Source organism: Notolabrus celidotus, chromosome 12 (assembly GCF_009762535.1).
Source record: "Notolabrus celidotus isolate fNotCel1 chromosome 12, fNotCel1.pri, whole genome shotgun sequence".
NCBI classification, from domain to species: domain Eukaryota; kingdom Metazoa; phylum Chordata; class Actinopteri; order Labriformes; family Labridae; genus Notolabrus; species Notolabrus celidotus.
The window spans coordinates 8,048,303-8,063,382 of NC_048283.1; the positions used below are offsets into that span (position 1 = coordinate 8,048,303).

Consider the following 15,080-nt stretch of genomic DNA (forward strand, 5'->3'; position numbering starts at 1 on the left):
AATAAAAGAAGACACTACACAAAAAACTACAAAAGCAGTTTTAGCAGTTTAAGCTCGCGCCCCAAATACAGAGGCTATAGTCTGTGTTGCAGAGATTGCAACCATCTGCTGCATGTCTCCCCCCTCTCTCTACTCTCCACATTGCCTGTCTCTCTTCAGTTTTCCTATCCAATAAAGGCAAAATGCCCCCCCCAAAAAAAATTTAAAAAATAGAAAATAAAAAATAAAAACAACTTAGGGATGGATCATGTTATTTAAGTGTTTTTGTATCAAAATAGTATGGCCAAAACAACAAAGTCCTATTTGCATTTCTTTAATTTCAGTCTGTAGGAAATCAATGAAAACAACATGTAAATTCACAAAATCTACCGGTCATCAAAGACCAAGCATGCCTTTTTTGACATATTTATAATATTAATAATATTAACAATATTAATAATATTAAGAAGAAGTAGAAGTAGAAGAAGAAGAAGAAGAAGAAGAAGAAGAAGAAGAAGAAGAAGAAGAAGAAGAAGAAGAAGAAGAAGAAGAAGAAGAAGAAGAAGAAGAAGAAGAAGAAGAAGAAGAAGAAGAAGAAGAAGAAGAAGAAGAAGAAGAAGAAGAAGAATGCCAATCCATTGTCTTTCCTTCCTGTAGGTTTTCTGTTATTTCATATGATTTAACCATTTAATCCTTTTAGCTCTACTTTATTAAGCGTAAGATGCATATTTTTAACCAAACTTAACTATAACATTCATTCTCCTAGGATGTGATAATTAACAATGATGTGCTTTCTTGCCTGTCAATGAATCGGCTACTAATGTCTCACACACTCACCTCGATCTTAAGTTCCTCCTTGTGTTGATCGATCTCTGTGATTCGTCGCTGGATCACTGAGGGCGACGTAAGGATCCTGAGTGAGCCCCCCTCCAGCTTTTTAACACAAGACTGACAGAGAGATGAAGAAAGAAAGTCACCACATCCAAGCTGAAAGTAATACACAGGTAAGCGTACAAATGCAGGATAACTCATTGTTTAGATTCTCAAGAGGCATGATGGTTTTTCCTTTAACTTACATTCAGGAGCTGCAGATGATACACTACATCGTTTTACATGAGCTATGCAGGTTTAATACTGCATCATCTTCAACAGTGTTATCTTACCCTCTCACTTTCTGTGCTGCTACTCTCTGTGTCTGACTCCGCCCCCGAGGAGGCGGGGCTATGACCGCCGGCCACTCTGGTGATCCACGGCGGCCGCAGTCCAGGCTGCCACTGACTCCTGGGGCTCTCCATGTTGTGTTGGGGCATTTCTGAAAAGGAAGGATGGAGGGAGTTAATGAGAGCTACGGAGCAGGAGGTCTGCATGACTTGAGAGAATATTGTTGTAATCTAATCTGCTGTCGAAGGCGTGAAAGGGATCAGCTGACAGTTCACAAAGGGGATATCACAGCTGAGTAGTACTGCATAAGCACTTTAAAAACACAGAAAATCCCCCCTCGGCATTCAGGAACTACTGTGTGATGGAGAAAACACCTCCCAGTGAAGAGGAAGCAACAGCGAAAGAGAAAGGAGAATGCAGGATGTGGGCGATGGTGTTGTGGTTTTTGTTGCAGCGTCTCTCTTACAGTGAAGGACTCTAGTGTTTGTGTAACGGTAAATAGTCTTTTCTTCTTGGAGGCCTTTGATGTGCATGAGCAGCGAGAGAGTTTGTGAATGGAACCAGGACAATCAATGAAGAAGTACAAAAAAGGATCGCTCACAAGAATGTTGGAGCACATCTGAGTAGACTTTGAAGTCCTTTTAAGTTGTTCTTTTTTGTCCCGTCTCTCACACTTACTCGAGCAAATATCATTCTATAGTGTTAACATTGTCTCACATCAAAGTGTTCCCAACTTATGAGAAGTTTTCAACCTATATACCTTTATTCTCCTGGTCTCTTTATTCTATTTAACCCTTTATTCTTGAAGTTTCTCTTTACACTAAAGCACGAAGAGACACGCACAAGTGCACCCACCAAAACTAATTTGTGGGAAAATACTTCTTGTTCCTTTGTCCAACCTTTTCCCTCGCTCCCTGTGCCCTCCCTCTCCTCCTTGTATCCTTACCTTATAAGGCTGCAGGGAATAAAGGCAGAGTCAGGGCACAGAGATAAATATACAGCTGAGATATGAGTGAGGGCTTCCAAATACTGACTGGCACTCTGTCATCGAGAGAGCGCTTGAAGAGGAGGGGGGGGAGATGTAGCAGTACAAGACAGGGAGAGGGGAGAGAAAACAGCAGGAAATATGGTGTTGAAAAGGTCAAAGGTCAGTGTCTTGTTTCTGGGGATGAACTGGATTTGAAGCCAGCAGTTTAACAGATGTGTCCCCGGATGTACAAAACAAAAGTGCTCACAGAAATAAAAGAAACATTGGTCAATGTGGAAGTGTTTGTGGATGAAATTTCAGCTACACTGACTGCACTGGCATCAACTGCTTTACTGTCAAAACTCACACACCTGGGTAAATATGAAGAGAGTACAGTGTGAACAATCCAGGCCACTCATGAGGTCTGGGTCAGATCTGCTCTCTGTCCTCAGACACAGAGAGAAATATGGAGAAGCAGTGTTCAGATTTTATGCTCCATATATCTGGAGGAAACTCCTAAAAAACTGCAGGTCTGCTCAAACTCAGATTTTTTTGTTTTCCTCAATGCTTTTATTTTTTAACTGTCTGATTAATTGCTGTTAATTGAAAGTTGTAATCACTTTTAAAAGTCCTCTTTTGATGCATTTTCAGGATGTTATGTATTTTTGGAGAAATTAGGACAGTGGATGGATAGAGCAGGAAAGTGGGAGTGAGAGTGGGGTGTGACTCCAGCACCCCTGATGTGTTTCTTCAACCTTTGTTCATGATGTTCTGACTTCTTGTTTGAAACACTTTGGATTGCCTTGTTGTTTAAACATTCTAGAAATCAACTTTCCTTGCCTTACATTTTATTTCTAATAAATTCCACATCTAGGAGAATCAAAGAGAACCTCTGAGGAGATGATAGAGAGGAAGAGGAACTACTTCCATCTCAGCTGTCTTCCATGTTTTTCTTCAATAATGATGTCACTCAAGAGTGATGTCAAAGTCACGTGCTCTCCAACCTGACAATTCAAACTGAGGTCACATGAAGAAAGATCCCACCTGTTTCTGGTTTAGGACCGGATATTAAGGTGGTCAAAATCTGAAAAGATCAGATTCTGTGTGACTTCAAACTGTCGTGAAAAGTCTGATCTGAGTCACACAAGGTTAAAAATCTGATTTGGGGCCACTTTTGTCTGCAGCATGAACGTAGTCTTGGTGCATGAAAGGTGAATTACTACAAGACATGAAGAAACTTTTGCCAATTGTTTTGGTGTGTTCAACTCGGGGAGTTATGTTAAAGCATGGCTGTGTCCCCTTGCATGAAGTGAAGGCCATAAAAACACAGGGTGACAGATTTGGAACCTGAATGGCCTGCACAGAGCCCAAAACTCATCTCAGCTCAACACAAACCTCCCAGGTACGAGGGATGGGCATTTCAAGCCAAAAAACTATTCGATTATCACTGGTATCTGTTCAGCGATTATTCGTAATCCAGCCAGTGTTTCTCTGAATTTCACACCACTACACACCAGCTACTGTCCCTAATGTTTTCTTCTTCTTTTGCTATATAATGCAGTTAGCATTCTTCTCCTCCTGTTACTTAATGTGGTTAGCAAACATCTTCAAGATGCTCTATAGCTACCGTCTGGCAGGAATACCACTTCTGAGCATAACAAACATTCGTCTTGGATCTTTTTAGAGAAAGATCCCCAAAATGGTTTTCATGGTTTTGACAAACTTCACATGTTGAATTCAGCTGTTATATATTGTTTGGATGTTTTTTTCTTTCCTTTATGAGTATCAGCAGGCTGACATCAACTCTGGCTCTAATTGAACAACTGCAGATTATAAGAGTTTTCCACAAACACAGTTGGTGGTGAGAAAGTAAAAGCCAACACTACCAGTTAAGTATGAGTTTACTTAGATCAATGCTGTTTTTAGGGGGATCTATCCTTTGAAGAAAGTATTGATGTGTATATTGAGGCCAACTTTGTCTTAATTGCAATACCGCATTACAACCAGGCAGTGGTGAAAATGATGAAAATGGCACTTTTGAAATGAGTTAATATTCATTCGCATTAATTCTTCCATTTTTAATAAGTTAACAAATATTTGAGCTTTTGAAAATTATGTCCCATCCCTACCAGGTATCCTCAAAATCTTACTTAAAGCCTTCCCAGAAGAGACCGGGCTGCAAATGTGGGTACAAATATGTCCCAGTATGGGATGTCAATCAAGCTCATATACATCAAGTCAACTCACGCAGCTCAGTCACATTTTGTGTCACAGTACTGATCATGTGTCCCACTTTTAATTCTTTGTTCTGTCCTCTTTGACCTTCTGCTTTCCAGTAAATGCTGTCAACTTCAAGGCAAACATACAGAGAGCGCTCAGGCCTAGTCACATTTCTAATAAAACAAACATGAGCGCAAAGCTCTGCGGCCTGACCTCCAACTAAAGTCCACGCAGATACACTATCAACACTTCAGAGCAGAGCAGAGAGCGAGAGGGGTGTTCAGGAGTAAAGTCCATGCTTTCATGTTAACACGGGGTTTGTCAAATGCAGCAAACAAAAGACCAAACACAATCCACAGACCAAAAACAGAGTTGAACATTAAAGGACAGAAAAGCAGCGACTGTGGATATTAGAATCAGCAGATACAGAAATGAAAGAGGGCAAAGTTCAGCCTGAGAGCCTCATCGCAGCACAAAACACACTTTTGTGCCCAAAATAATTAGGCTTGATTGTAGGGAGGGGACCGCCTCTGGAGAGAACGATAGCAGAACAGAGACTCAGTTCAAAAATCAACTGTGTATGTGTTTGTGTGCATGTTTGTGTGTGTGTGTGTGTGTGTGTGTGTGTGTGTGTGTGTGTGTGTGTGTGTGTGTGTGTGTGTGTGTGTGTGAGTTATGTAATAAACACCAGGAGGTAATACAAAACATAACTGTCCAACTCCCAAACTGATCCCAGGAGACGTCACGCCTCTGCTATGCTAATGATCAACCACAGATAAGCAATAACCAGCAACAGCTGATTCACCATAACACACACACACACACACACACACACACACACACACACACACACACACACACACACACACACACACACACACACACACACACAGATCAGTGAGGGTTTGCATGTTCAACACGACAACAGTCATATAATCCTTGCATGTGCTCAAATCAGTAAAGTGATCACTATCTGTCACAACAAAGAGCTCCTTCAGTCACCTTAGTCCATTTCATTGTGCGTTTGATATCAAACCATGCATGTAAAAGTCAGTTCAGACACAGTTTGTGTTGCTTTACTGCGTCATCAGTGTTTCTCTCTCTCCTAGATATTGCAAAAAAACAGAGATCCAACTTCTTCAGTAAAAGTTTGCTGACTCACAGGTCCCATGATGATTCATTGATTTCCCCTGATGTCCCATCTCATTAGCGCCCCTTTTCAAAAATCATCCGTAACTCTAGAAATGACAAGCTCGTGCACATGATGACATTTGTTCTCTGCACTTCTGTTGGAAAAAAACAGTCATGGCAAGAAAACGTGTGTTATGATGATGGGATCATGGACATTCTAAAATGAGTAGGTATTTCATAAACAATGACCCACAATGCAACTAAATCAACAGCTGTTCAGAAAGCATTGCAAGGAGGCGCTACAACTCCAGTGTCCCATGTACAGAGGCCAAAGTCCATTTGGCAGCAGCCCCAGGTGCAGGTACCATCCTTGGCCTTTTGCTGCACATCATTCCCTACTTTCTCTTCTGTTTCTGACTTCATCTCCGGTTATAGTATCTCTCAACAAAGGCATAACAATCCCTAAAAATAATCTTAAAATAGAAAAAAGTTGTCAGTGCAAGTCTTTATCTGTTGTGGTCCACACATTCTTCTTTATGAAACTCTGGTGACTACTATAGGAAATTCCAAAGGGACTCATTTCCAAAAGGAGATTTATATTTCAGCTTGCAGACTATTCTGAAGATAAGAGAACAGTCAGAAAACGGTCATGTTTGAGCTTCAACACGGCTAGGTTTGTGGTTAAAGAATGTCAAACTGGTCCGAAGAGTGGGGCTAACAATATCAGCGCTAACCTTCCAGCCTTTAGTCCTCCTTGTAGGTTAACATCCATATGACTGTGCTGGTAACACATAGTTCCAGTCAAGTAGTTACATGCCAATTTAACCAAAAACAGCCTACTTACAACTTTATCTAAATTTTTCTGGATCAAAATACAGACAAACCGTGCTGCAATACGAGATACCATCTGACATCTGTGCTTGTTTACATCCAGGTAGTAGAACATTATAGTGTTATGGCAGTAGTAATTAAGCAGAGCTACAGGCGCACATCCCTACCACGTTGGAACTACATCAAGGGCAGTTCAGCTCTAGTTACAGATGCAGTATGCCAGCCGTGGCTAATTTAGCTTCCATCCAGTCGCCTCTTCTCATAACATCGCTAACATCTCAATAACGCTACACCCCTCAACATTTTTACTTTCAAACTTGTAGTCTTCAACTCCATCAGATGCTAACTTGAGTGACATGACTTGAGGCAATTTATCACTGTTCACAATATATTATAACCCTTTCCTCACAGATTTGACCTGCAAACAGACTGTGATGAGCAAAATTGGGGGAGATCCACCCTGTTTGAAGCCTAAACTAAGGTAACCCTGTTAATGACATTTGTGGATTTTCTTTTCAAGCATCTCCAGGTCCAACAAAGTCATTCAACAGTTGTACCCCACTTTAGTTTCCACTGAGATAGTAGACTTAGCTTTGTGTGTCAAACTGCTAGTGAGCAAAGACTGAATATGTGTTGTTGTATCTGTCTGTTACTGAAACCTGTGGCTTCCACACAATAAATATAACATGCAGTAGCTGTGTGAAATGACCTCGTCCCTGTGTGGACCCCTCATCAAAAGAAAAAGTGTGGCTAAGCATTGTGTACACAAACCAATAAAGTCAACACGGACAACAGCCATATTCCACCGGCAACACACAGGACAAAAGAGCCTTGATGGTGGCATGCACTGTGTGGGTGTGAATGCTGATTACAGCCTGTCACTATGCTTTCAATGCAATTCACTATATGAAAAAAACATGTCACACACTGAGCATGTGAGCTAAACTGCCCTGCACAGAGGGGGGGCAATGTACAGTGTCAGAGTTAATCCTCAGAGGCCGGGCTTAGAGGTCACGTCACTGGCAGCTCTCTCAAATAAATGACAAAGCGTACAGTTTGATATGTATTTATGATGTTTGTTTTACATTTATTGACACAGTTAAGTCTTAGTGACACAGATGAAATCAGAATCATTAATGTGATACATTTGTATTATAAAGAAGCTCACAAATGAAAAAGCTAGGCAGTTAATGTAAATAAAAATGATCAACACTGCATGGGAAAACATATAAAGAGCTACTTTTAAATCTTTTTCAAAGAGTGACTGGAGAGAGTGGAAAATTGATTTTCTTCTTGTAATGGAGAGCTAAGTGACCCTGATTTAACAGAGTTTAACCTCTGGGTCACTGTGCACAGCAATGCAAACATCGACAGGTGATTTGTGTTGTTTTAGGTCATTTGTGTTAAATATTTTTGGTGTTACCTCATTTACAAACTGTGAACACGTCTACCCTTTATTCATATCATTTGGTGAAATTCACATCAATAAATTCTAACTGAGTACATGTAATGACAGAAATTTTAAAGATCAAGTGAGTTCAAAATACTCTTAAAGCTCCTGTTAGGAGTTTTGAGCCCGTTATAAAACACCCATAAATTAAGAATGACACCCTTTCATGACCTATAACAAGACAATTAGAGACATCATTGATTATTTCTATATAGTAATTAGTAGTATGTTGTTATGCTTAAAACAACCACTGAGTAGGTATCAAGTGAATTAAAGCTCCCTCTTTTTTTTTTTTTTTTTTCTAATTTCTTATTTCTAAATGAAAGATCAACACTGAGTGATACCTTTGAGACAGCATGGGGATATTTTCTAATTTGAAAACACTACTTAAAGCTGGGGTTGGTAATCAGATTTAGATACACTTTTTGTTATGCTGGTTAAAATGATCTTTATGTCCTGATGGCAATCAATACATAATGTGTTCCTAAAAAAGAGTGAAAAAAAACTGCTATCTACAGCCGGAGTAAACCTGGGAAAACACTAACCAATTACCGTGTTTTGGCTCCCCACATTTTAAACCAATCAAATCCCGTCCAGCCATTCTGCCCTCCCCCTGCGCGTACATTTCCCCGGCGTGCACTCCTCCGAGTCCCCGTCTCCTGCCTCTACTTCCCCTGACTCTATTTACTGCCCCTCTCGCTCGTCCTCGGGCCTGTCCCCTCTGACCTGATGAGGTGCTTTGCTCAGGACTGTAGTCCGGATCAGAGTCTGAAAAGCTCTCACCAACAAGCAGAATAATTAATGACGTTCAGTAAGTCCTACAGAAAATATATATTTATTGTAGCGTCTGTCCGGACGCTGTAGTGATGATGAGTCGATTCGTGAACACGTTGAGCTTTAATAAACGGTCACTGTCGGCCGTGATCACGCCAACCAACAAAGCAAAAATCAATGTTTGAATAAATGAAAAACTTCTCCTCTCCTCTCTCCCACTCGCACACTCTACACCTCTCCTGACGGTCAACACTGTAGGAATTAAGAACATCTACACTGAACACGTTTAACAAACAGTAGAGTTGTTACAGTATTATATGTGTGTTATAACTTTTCTCCTGATATCGTGTCACCGGTACAACTGGATAATGCTAGCATGATAGTTGTGAGTACTAACAGCAGCCATGTTTGTTTGTGTTTTTAACTTTCACTATGAGAATGTTTTGGTGAGGACCGGTTTTGAATCAGTCACGATCATATGGTCGAGAATCAGCGGCGCTCGTGCATGTGAGCGGGGTGGCGTCATTTTGGAGGAGCTCCGAGGGAGGAGGGGAGGGGTTAGACGGAGTCATGAGGAAAAGCTACATTCAAATTCATGCTGGTTTTCCGAGACTACCAACCCCAGCTTTAAGCTGTAGGAAAAAATCTGCAGAAAGACAAAAATAACTACTTTTGCCACAGGGGGTGCCAAAATCAACACAACATGAAAGTCCCTCACTGGAGCTTTAATAAAGTGGCTCTACTTTTTAAACTCACTGCCTTCCCAACACTCTACTGCAGATACAGTATGTAGGTGCTGCTAATGTCATGTGTTCTAGTGCTGCCAAAAGCTTTGCTGGATTTTGTTTAGCATACTTTTATTGTAAATTCTTTATATGATGGTCATACTATCTACAGAGCTTTCTTCCTCTTTATCGTACCACAGTCACAGAGATTAAAGCAGTAAAAATGCTGTATCTGTTTAAGGTTATTATCTCTTTGTTGTCTCTGGCAGACACAGGAGATCTAATGAGATGGCTGCCTGCTGAGATATCAAAAACATCAGTGTAATGGATGTTTGCCAACATTTTGTCAACAACTTCCTTATCTATGGAGGATAACCGGAGCACACTTTCAGTGTCATTATGATGCCCCTTAGTTCCACTCCCTTTTTTAGACTCTTTGACAGAAGACACACTTTCTCACAGTGAAAAACTACAGAAACTGCTGATAGGCTGTTTGAACAATCCCCACAGAGTAAATTTGTCCAACTTAAATTTTTTAACACATCCTCAACGGCCCAGATCTATTCACCGACGTCACACTGCATTGTACTTTAAAAGCCTATAACACATTCTAATAACATGGAATAGAAGGGTTCCTAAAGTCTAGATAACAACATGTTTCTTTAGTTACTGTAAGTTGAGACCTCTCATCTGTTAAAGGCATAAGACCAAAACCATCTATTAAGCTTGTGAACTAGCAGGACATTTTTTATTTACCACAATTACAGGCTGTGGCTTCAATCAAACAGACCAAATCTGCACTCTTAAAATTTCTGTGTTCATCAGCAGGCCTGACATCATCACATTAGTGCCTCATGCACCCAATATTTCCAGAGAGATTCTGTGATTTTCCTGTTTTTATGGTCGAAATGGAGCTATTACAGCCTTTTTGGGCCCATTTGCTTGCTCTTATCCAGCTACACTTTGGCTCTGAACAAAGGGAAAAAAACATCCCATGTGTTTATTAATTCAAAAGATTGATGTTTGGTTTCATTTTGTCACAGTTCACCAATTGCTTTGTGCTAGATTCTATTAAAAGGTAAATAAAGGTTACACCCTGTACTCGTGTGCATGTGAAAGCTACGTCAATATTAATTTGATTAAATGTGCAATGTGAATCCTAAAAACTGATTTAGAAAAATGTACATCTTGCAATTTTTATTTACATTCATGCAAAGATCATGATGCAGTTTGACCAATTAATAAACGCAGTGGACTCCCCTGCGGTGACCTTTGGATCTGCTTAATGTGGCTGCTGCTCTGTGCCAAAGACCAGGAAGCTGTCATCACAGGACAAGGTTGTGAGCATGAAAAGCAGGTGAGGGGAGGGTGTTTTGGCTTCCACACAGCTGCCACTGTGTGACTGTGAGACAAAAGTGGCAAGTCTTGAATGGTACCTGAGAGACGATGCACATGAAAAAAACACTCATGCAGCCAGTGCAGTGAAGTGTTAGAATCAGAAGAAGGCAGGAAATCTATATGTATTTTGAATCATGCATTTAACCCAGTGAACACAAAGCTGATTTTTACTTGAATGCAGAAAACCTAAAACACTCCAGCGCTGTAAAAAAAAAAAAAAAAAAAAAAAAAGATTGTATTGGGCTCATTTTTTGCACTCACTCAGTTATTTGTGGTGAGTTTTTCTACATTCCTGTGGATAACTGGCTGACAAGCTCCCGTCAGTTTGAAATGTTGTGCAGTGACAAAGGCAGCTTTATGTGTGTGGTGGATGTTTTCTGCAGTTTTAATCATTGGTTTTACATGTCAGATTCTGGCATGAGTCCCACACAAACTAGTGTCAGACAGACTCTTCTCAAAAACTAAGCCTAGAAAATTAGGACAGATCTAAGTGAGGGGAAGTGGACATACTGGTTTTACACCAACAGATGCAAGGCCTGCACACTGAGAGTTCAAACTAGCAGCAACACAACACACAGGTTTTAAAAACAACATGACAAGAATACTTTAAAAAAAAGTATGTCATTTTAAAATCCAGTCAAGAGGGCCCACTTTCTTAAATGCTCTAAGCCATCAGACTGTAGACTGTATAAAACATGGACGTCACCCATTAGTTCCCAAAGAGGGGTTTTGAAGCCAATCGATGACAATGCGGATACTACAAATGTTGTCTCAACTTTCAGACAACCTTAAAAAAAACATCGAGGTGAAGCTGAGAGGAACTTTTAGCCTCCTAGCAAACGGCTACACCGTGCCTCCCTGTAAGTTCGCTCAGCCACGCCTCTAGTTAAGCAAATCTCTGGATAACTCCTAGTCTTAATATCATCTAAATGTTGGTGTTATAAAACAAATTCACCCTCTGTACAGTGTGTACAAATAAAAAAAGAACTATTCAGCCAAAAAAACGAAGAATAAACAGGCCGTAAGCATGTTTAATTTTGCTGTAAAAATTGGCGTTTCAACATGGCTGTTAAAGGGGATTCCTTGGCTTTTGGAGCCAGTCATCAGTGGACACTGGAGGAACTGCAGTTCTTTACACTTAAGGCTGATAATACTTCTTGGTCGCCCCTACGTAGCAGGGGCTGATGCAGACATGAGCACCACATACTTGTGCGTTGATGTGTCCGGGTTAAGCGGCAATTCTCCCCTGAAATGCTTGAGGGCAGTGTGGTCTCTCTGATAGCCGGTCACCTGCTTCCGGCCCCGCTTCGATCTCTGTTGACTTTTCCACAGCGATTCAGAGCGTGTTATGTTAATCTACAGCTGATACATGTTGCTGTTTATCATACAGACATGATTACATGAAGAATAGAGAGGAGGAGATGAAATATATGACCGATGTGCGGCCGATGAGCGGGGATCCCGAAAGTGCTGTAAATGCGGAAAATTCAATGCCGCCGAGCGGAACAATCACAGGGCTTGAGGTCTGCATGAATTATACAGGTAGTTACATTTTGGAGGAGGTGCACGTCAACTACATGCGTAGGCCTCTGCGTAGGTACGGGAGCTATGCAGACCTGTGGCGTAGGCTACACCATCGATTCAACGCAGAAGTATAAATCAGCCTTTATGCAGTGACTTCATTTTTCAACAGTGGAGGTTGCCCCTGTGTCAAATCAGTATCAGCTGTCCAAAAAACACTTGTGAAAAAAAATGTAAAGGAGTCCTAATCACAAATCTGACCAGACATTCGATGCGATGCTTGAATGCAGATTTTTATATTTTAACTGTAATTAGATGAAAACAAAAAATCATAATCCAGCATTCCAGGTAGCTTCAACTGACCAATATAAAATGCAAACAGGTCACATGTTGCACTGAAGGGTGTGAATCACACTTTTGTCCACATTCAGCAACAAAATAAAAGTTTAAAAACAAAGTGATAACACAAAGCGCAGGGGTGAAGTAGAGCCTCTATGATAGATGAACTTCATGTAGGCGTTTCCCCTTCAGACTTTGGTACATATGTGTTAATGTCAGACTGTGAAGACTAAAAGGGACCAGAAGTGAACCATCATTAATGGTATTCGTAACAACTGCATGTTTTTTTTTTACTGTGAAAAGTGGAAGAATCTGCTGTGAAAAAAGTTGCAGCCCTTGTGAAATGCATTCGATACACATGAACCTATAGACTTTAAATAGGTGTCTGAAACAGAAAAACTCTTTGAGTTAAGGAATTAAGATAAAGGCTCCTGTGCGAGAGTGCAGTTATCAGTTCCCATCTAGCTGCTGACTGTAGGTTCAACTGCACTGTCAGAAATTCCTCTGGCGTGAGTAAATCCCTGGGAATCATGATGCAAGAAGAGAGTGATCCATTAATGACAGCCCAGGACGAAGGGCTCAGACACAGATTTGACCAAAGGGCGGGCGAAACAAGGCATGTGTGTGATTGTGTATGTGTGTGAGAGAGAGACAAAATAACTGAAGGCACAACTCCCCAGACAGCAAACCCTCCCAACACAACTCAATCTCCCCTCACAATCCTGCCTCCACCTACACCCACTCTGTTTACCTTGTGTGAGCTGATGTAGGGATAAAAGGAAAGATATCCCAGGGTCACTGTAAACAAGAGGGGAATTTCAGTAAACTGAGGTTATTGTCATGGGACAATGTTTTGCTGAGAAACAGTAGTTAAGCTCAGAGAAAGTTGTGCTGTGAACACTTTTTCCAGATAAGGTATGAATAATCTAAATTATACCAGGACTGTATTTAGCCCTGGGGTGGGAGGAAACATTAGTTGGACTATTTTACAATCACATCCACAGATGTTTTTATTCAAACAAGAAGGTGCTTTGTATAACGAAACCTTATAAATAACTGTTTTAATAAGGGTACAAATGAACTGAAGTAGACGTTTTAAAGACCACTTTAAAAAAGTTTCCCATTTCAGAAGCCTCCTGTTAAAAACACAATGTCAGAGCTAAAAAGGTAGAGCATACTGTGACACTTTTCTCGCGTGGGGAAGTTGTTACAGCCTGATATTTACAAAAGGAACTTTGTGTATGTCGTATGTAAGAGGAACCCCTTTTCTGTTGACCTAAAAAACAATGAATCAAACAAGTCTTACCTGGAAAACGTGCTCCGATTCAAAACGACAGCAGTTGTGAGTCCTTAAAGTCATAACATCGCAAAGCCAGATGAGTTGAAAAAAGGGAAACGCGGAAAAAAGGTGTCAAAACGTCACTTCGGCGAACTTTTGACGCGCTTTCACTTTCAGACGACACGCGGTAAAAGCGCGTAAAAGTTTCCTCGCGCTCGATAAAAGTTTTCTGAGTCCCTGATATGCAGGTTATCTGTCTTTCCTGCTGTTTCTGTCTCCACCTGGTTTGATTCAATCCCTCCCAGGAGACATGACAGCTCGGCCAGTGTGAGCTGCTGCTGCTGGCTGCTGGCTTGCTGTCGGCGTCAGCAGGTGAGCTTGAAATGAAAGCACGCGGAGGAGGGAGATGACGGAGGAGGGAGCTGAGTCAGACAACAATAAAAGTGTGTCATGTTGTTGTACGCCAAAGCATAATGTCAAAACGTATCCTGCTAGTACATGGCGAGGTTCTCCACTTGTTCCAGCTCCCTGTCGAGCACACAAACAGTGAGAGTCCCGTTCAAGTCCAGCACCGAAATGGGATTTCTATTCTGGGAACTGACGGGGCTTTTTCATTGTGGAGTGCTGAACCAAAGCGTCATCCAGGCATACTGCCAGCACACTGTGAAGTTAAAGGCCCCTTAAATGCTTTTCATGTCACAGCCTCCCATGGGAAGACTTAAATATTACAGTGATATAAGAGAGACTTGACCTATTAGGTCAAAAGATAGTAGGGGAGACGTTTTTAACATATTCCATATTAAGGAGGAAAAGCAGTCACTTAGTTTAATCTTTTGTAGAAATGAACAGAAGTTGCTCTTTTTATTTTCCATTCATCATGGGTTTAATATTTATGATGACCCATGGGAACAAACAGTGCGTTAAAGGATAATAGCTCTCTTGCGACAACCACAATGTTAATCTTAAGAGTATTCCTGTAGTTTTCAGAATCATTATTTTCATCATAATCTTCCTTATAAAAGATTCATCCACACTCTGGTTCTGGTTCAAAGCCCTTTGTGCACCTTTGGCCCTGTAAACCAGGGATTCCCAAAGTGTGGGTCCCCTGGGGGGTCACGAGACACACATGGGGGGGGGCCTGAGTTGTCTTCCAGAAGGTTTTTTTTTTAAGTTATCCAAAATTAGTACATTTTACCCATTATAATAAAAAAATATCAACAAAAATAGTAGCTAAACTTGACATAAAACTTGAAAATAGAAAATGTAATGAGTTTCTGCCTTTCTTTTTGCCAGATGACTCCTAAG

General features: G+C 40.9%; 1 protein-coding gene across 1 annotated transcript in view; it reads right to left on the reverse strand.

Moving 5' to 3' along the window:
* Positions 1 to 14,388, reverse strand: part of phldb3 (pleckstrin homology-like domain, family B, member 3) — a 41,817-nt gene extending 27,429 nt beyond the window's left edge. The window contains exons 1-3 of the mRNA XM_034698297.1: positions 13,803 to 14,388; positions 1,143 to 1,291; positions 817 to 927 (exon numbers count right to left, since the gene is read on the reverse strand). Of these exons, the coding sequence (XP_034554188.1) occupies positions 817 to 927; positions 1,143 to 1,289 (258 nt within the window). The 5' untranslated portion in view covers positions 1,290 to 1,291; positions 13,803 to 14,388. The remainder of the gene's footprint in view (positions 1 to 816; positions 928 to 1,142; positions 1,292 to 13,802) is intronic.
* Between the last annotated feature and the right edge of the window lie 692 nt (positions 14,389 to 15,080).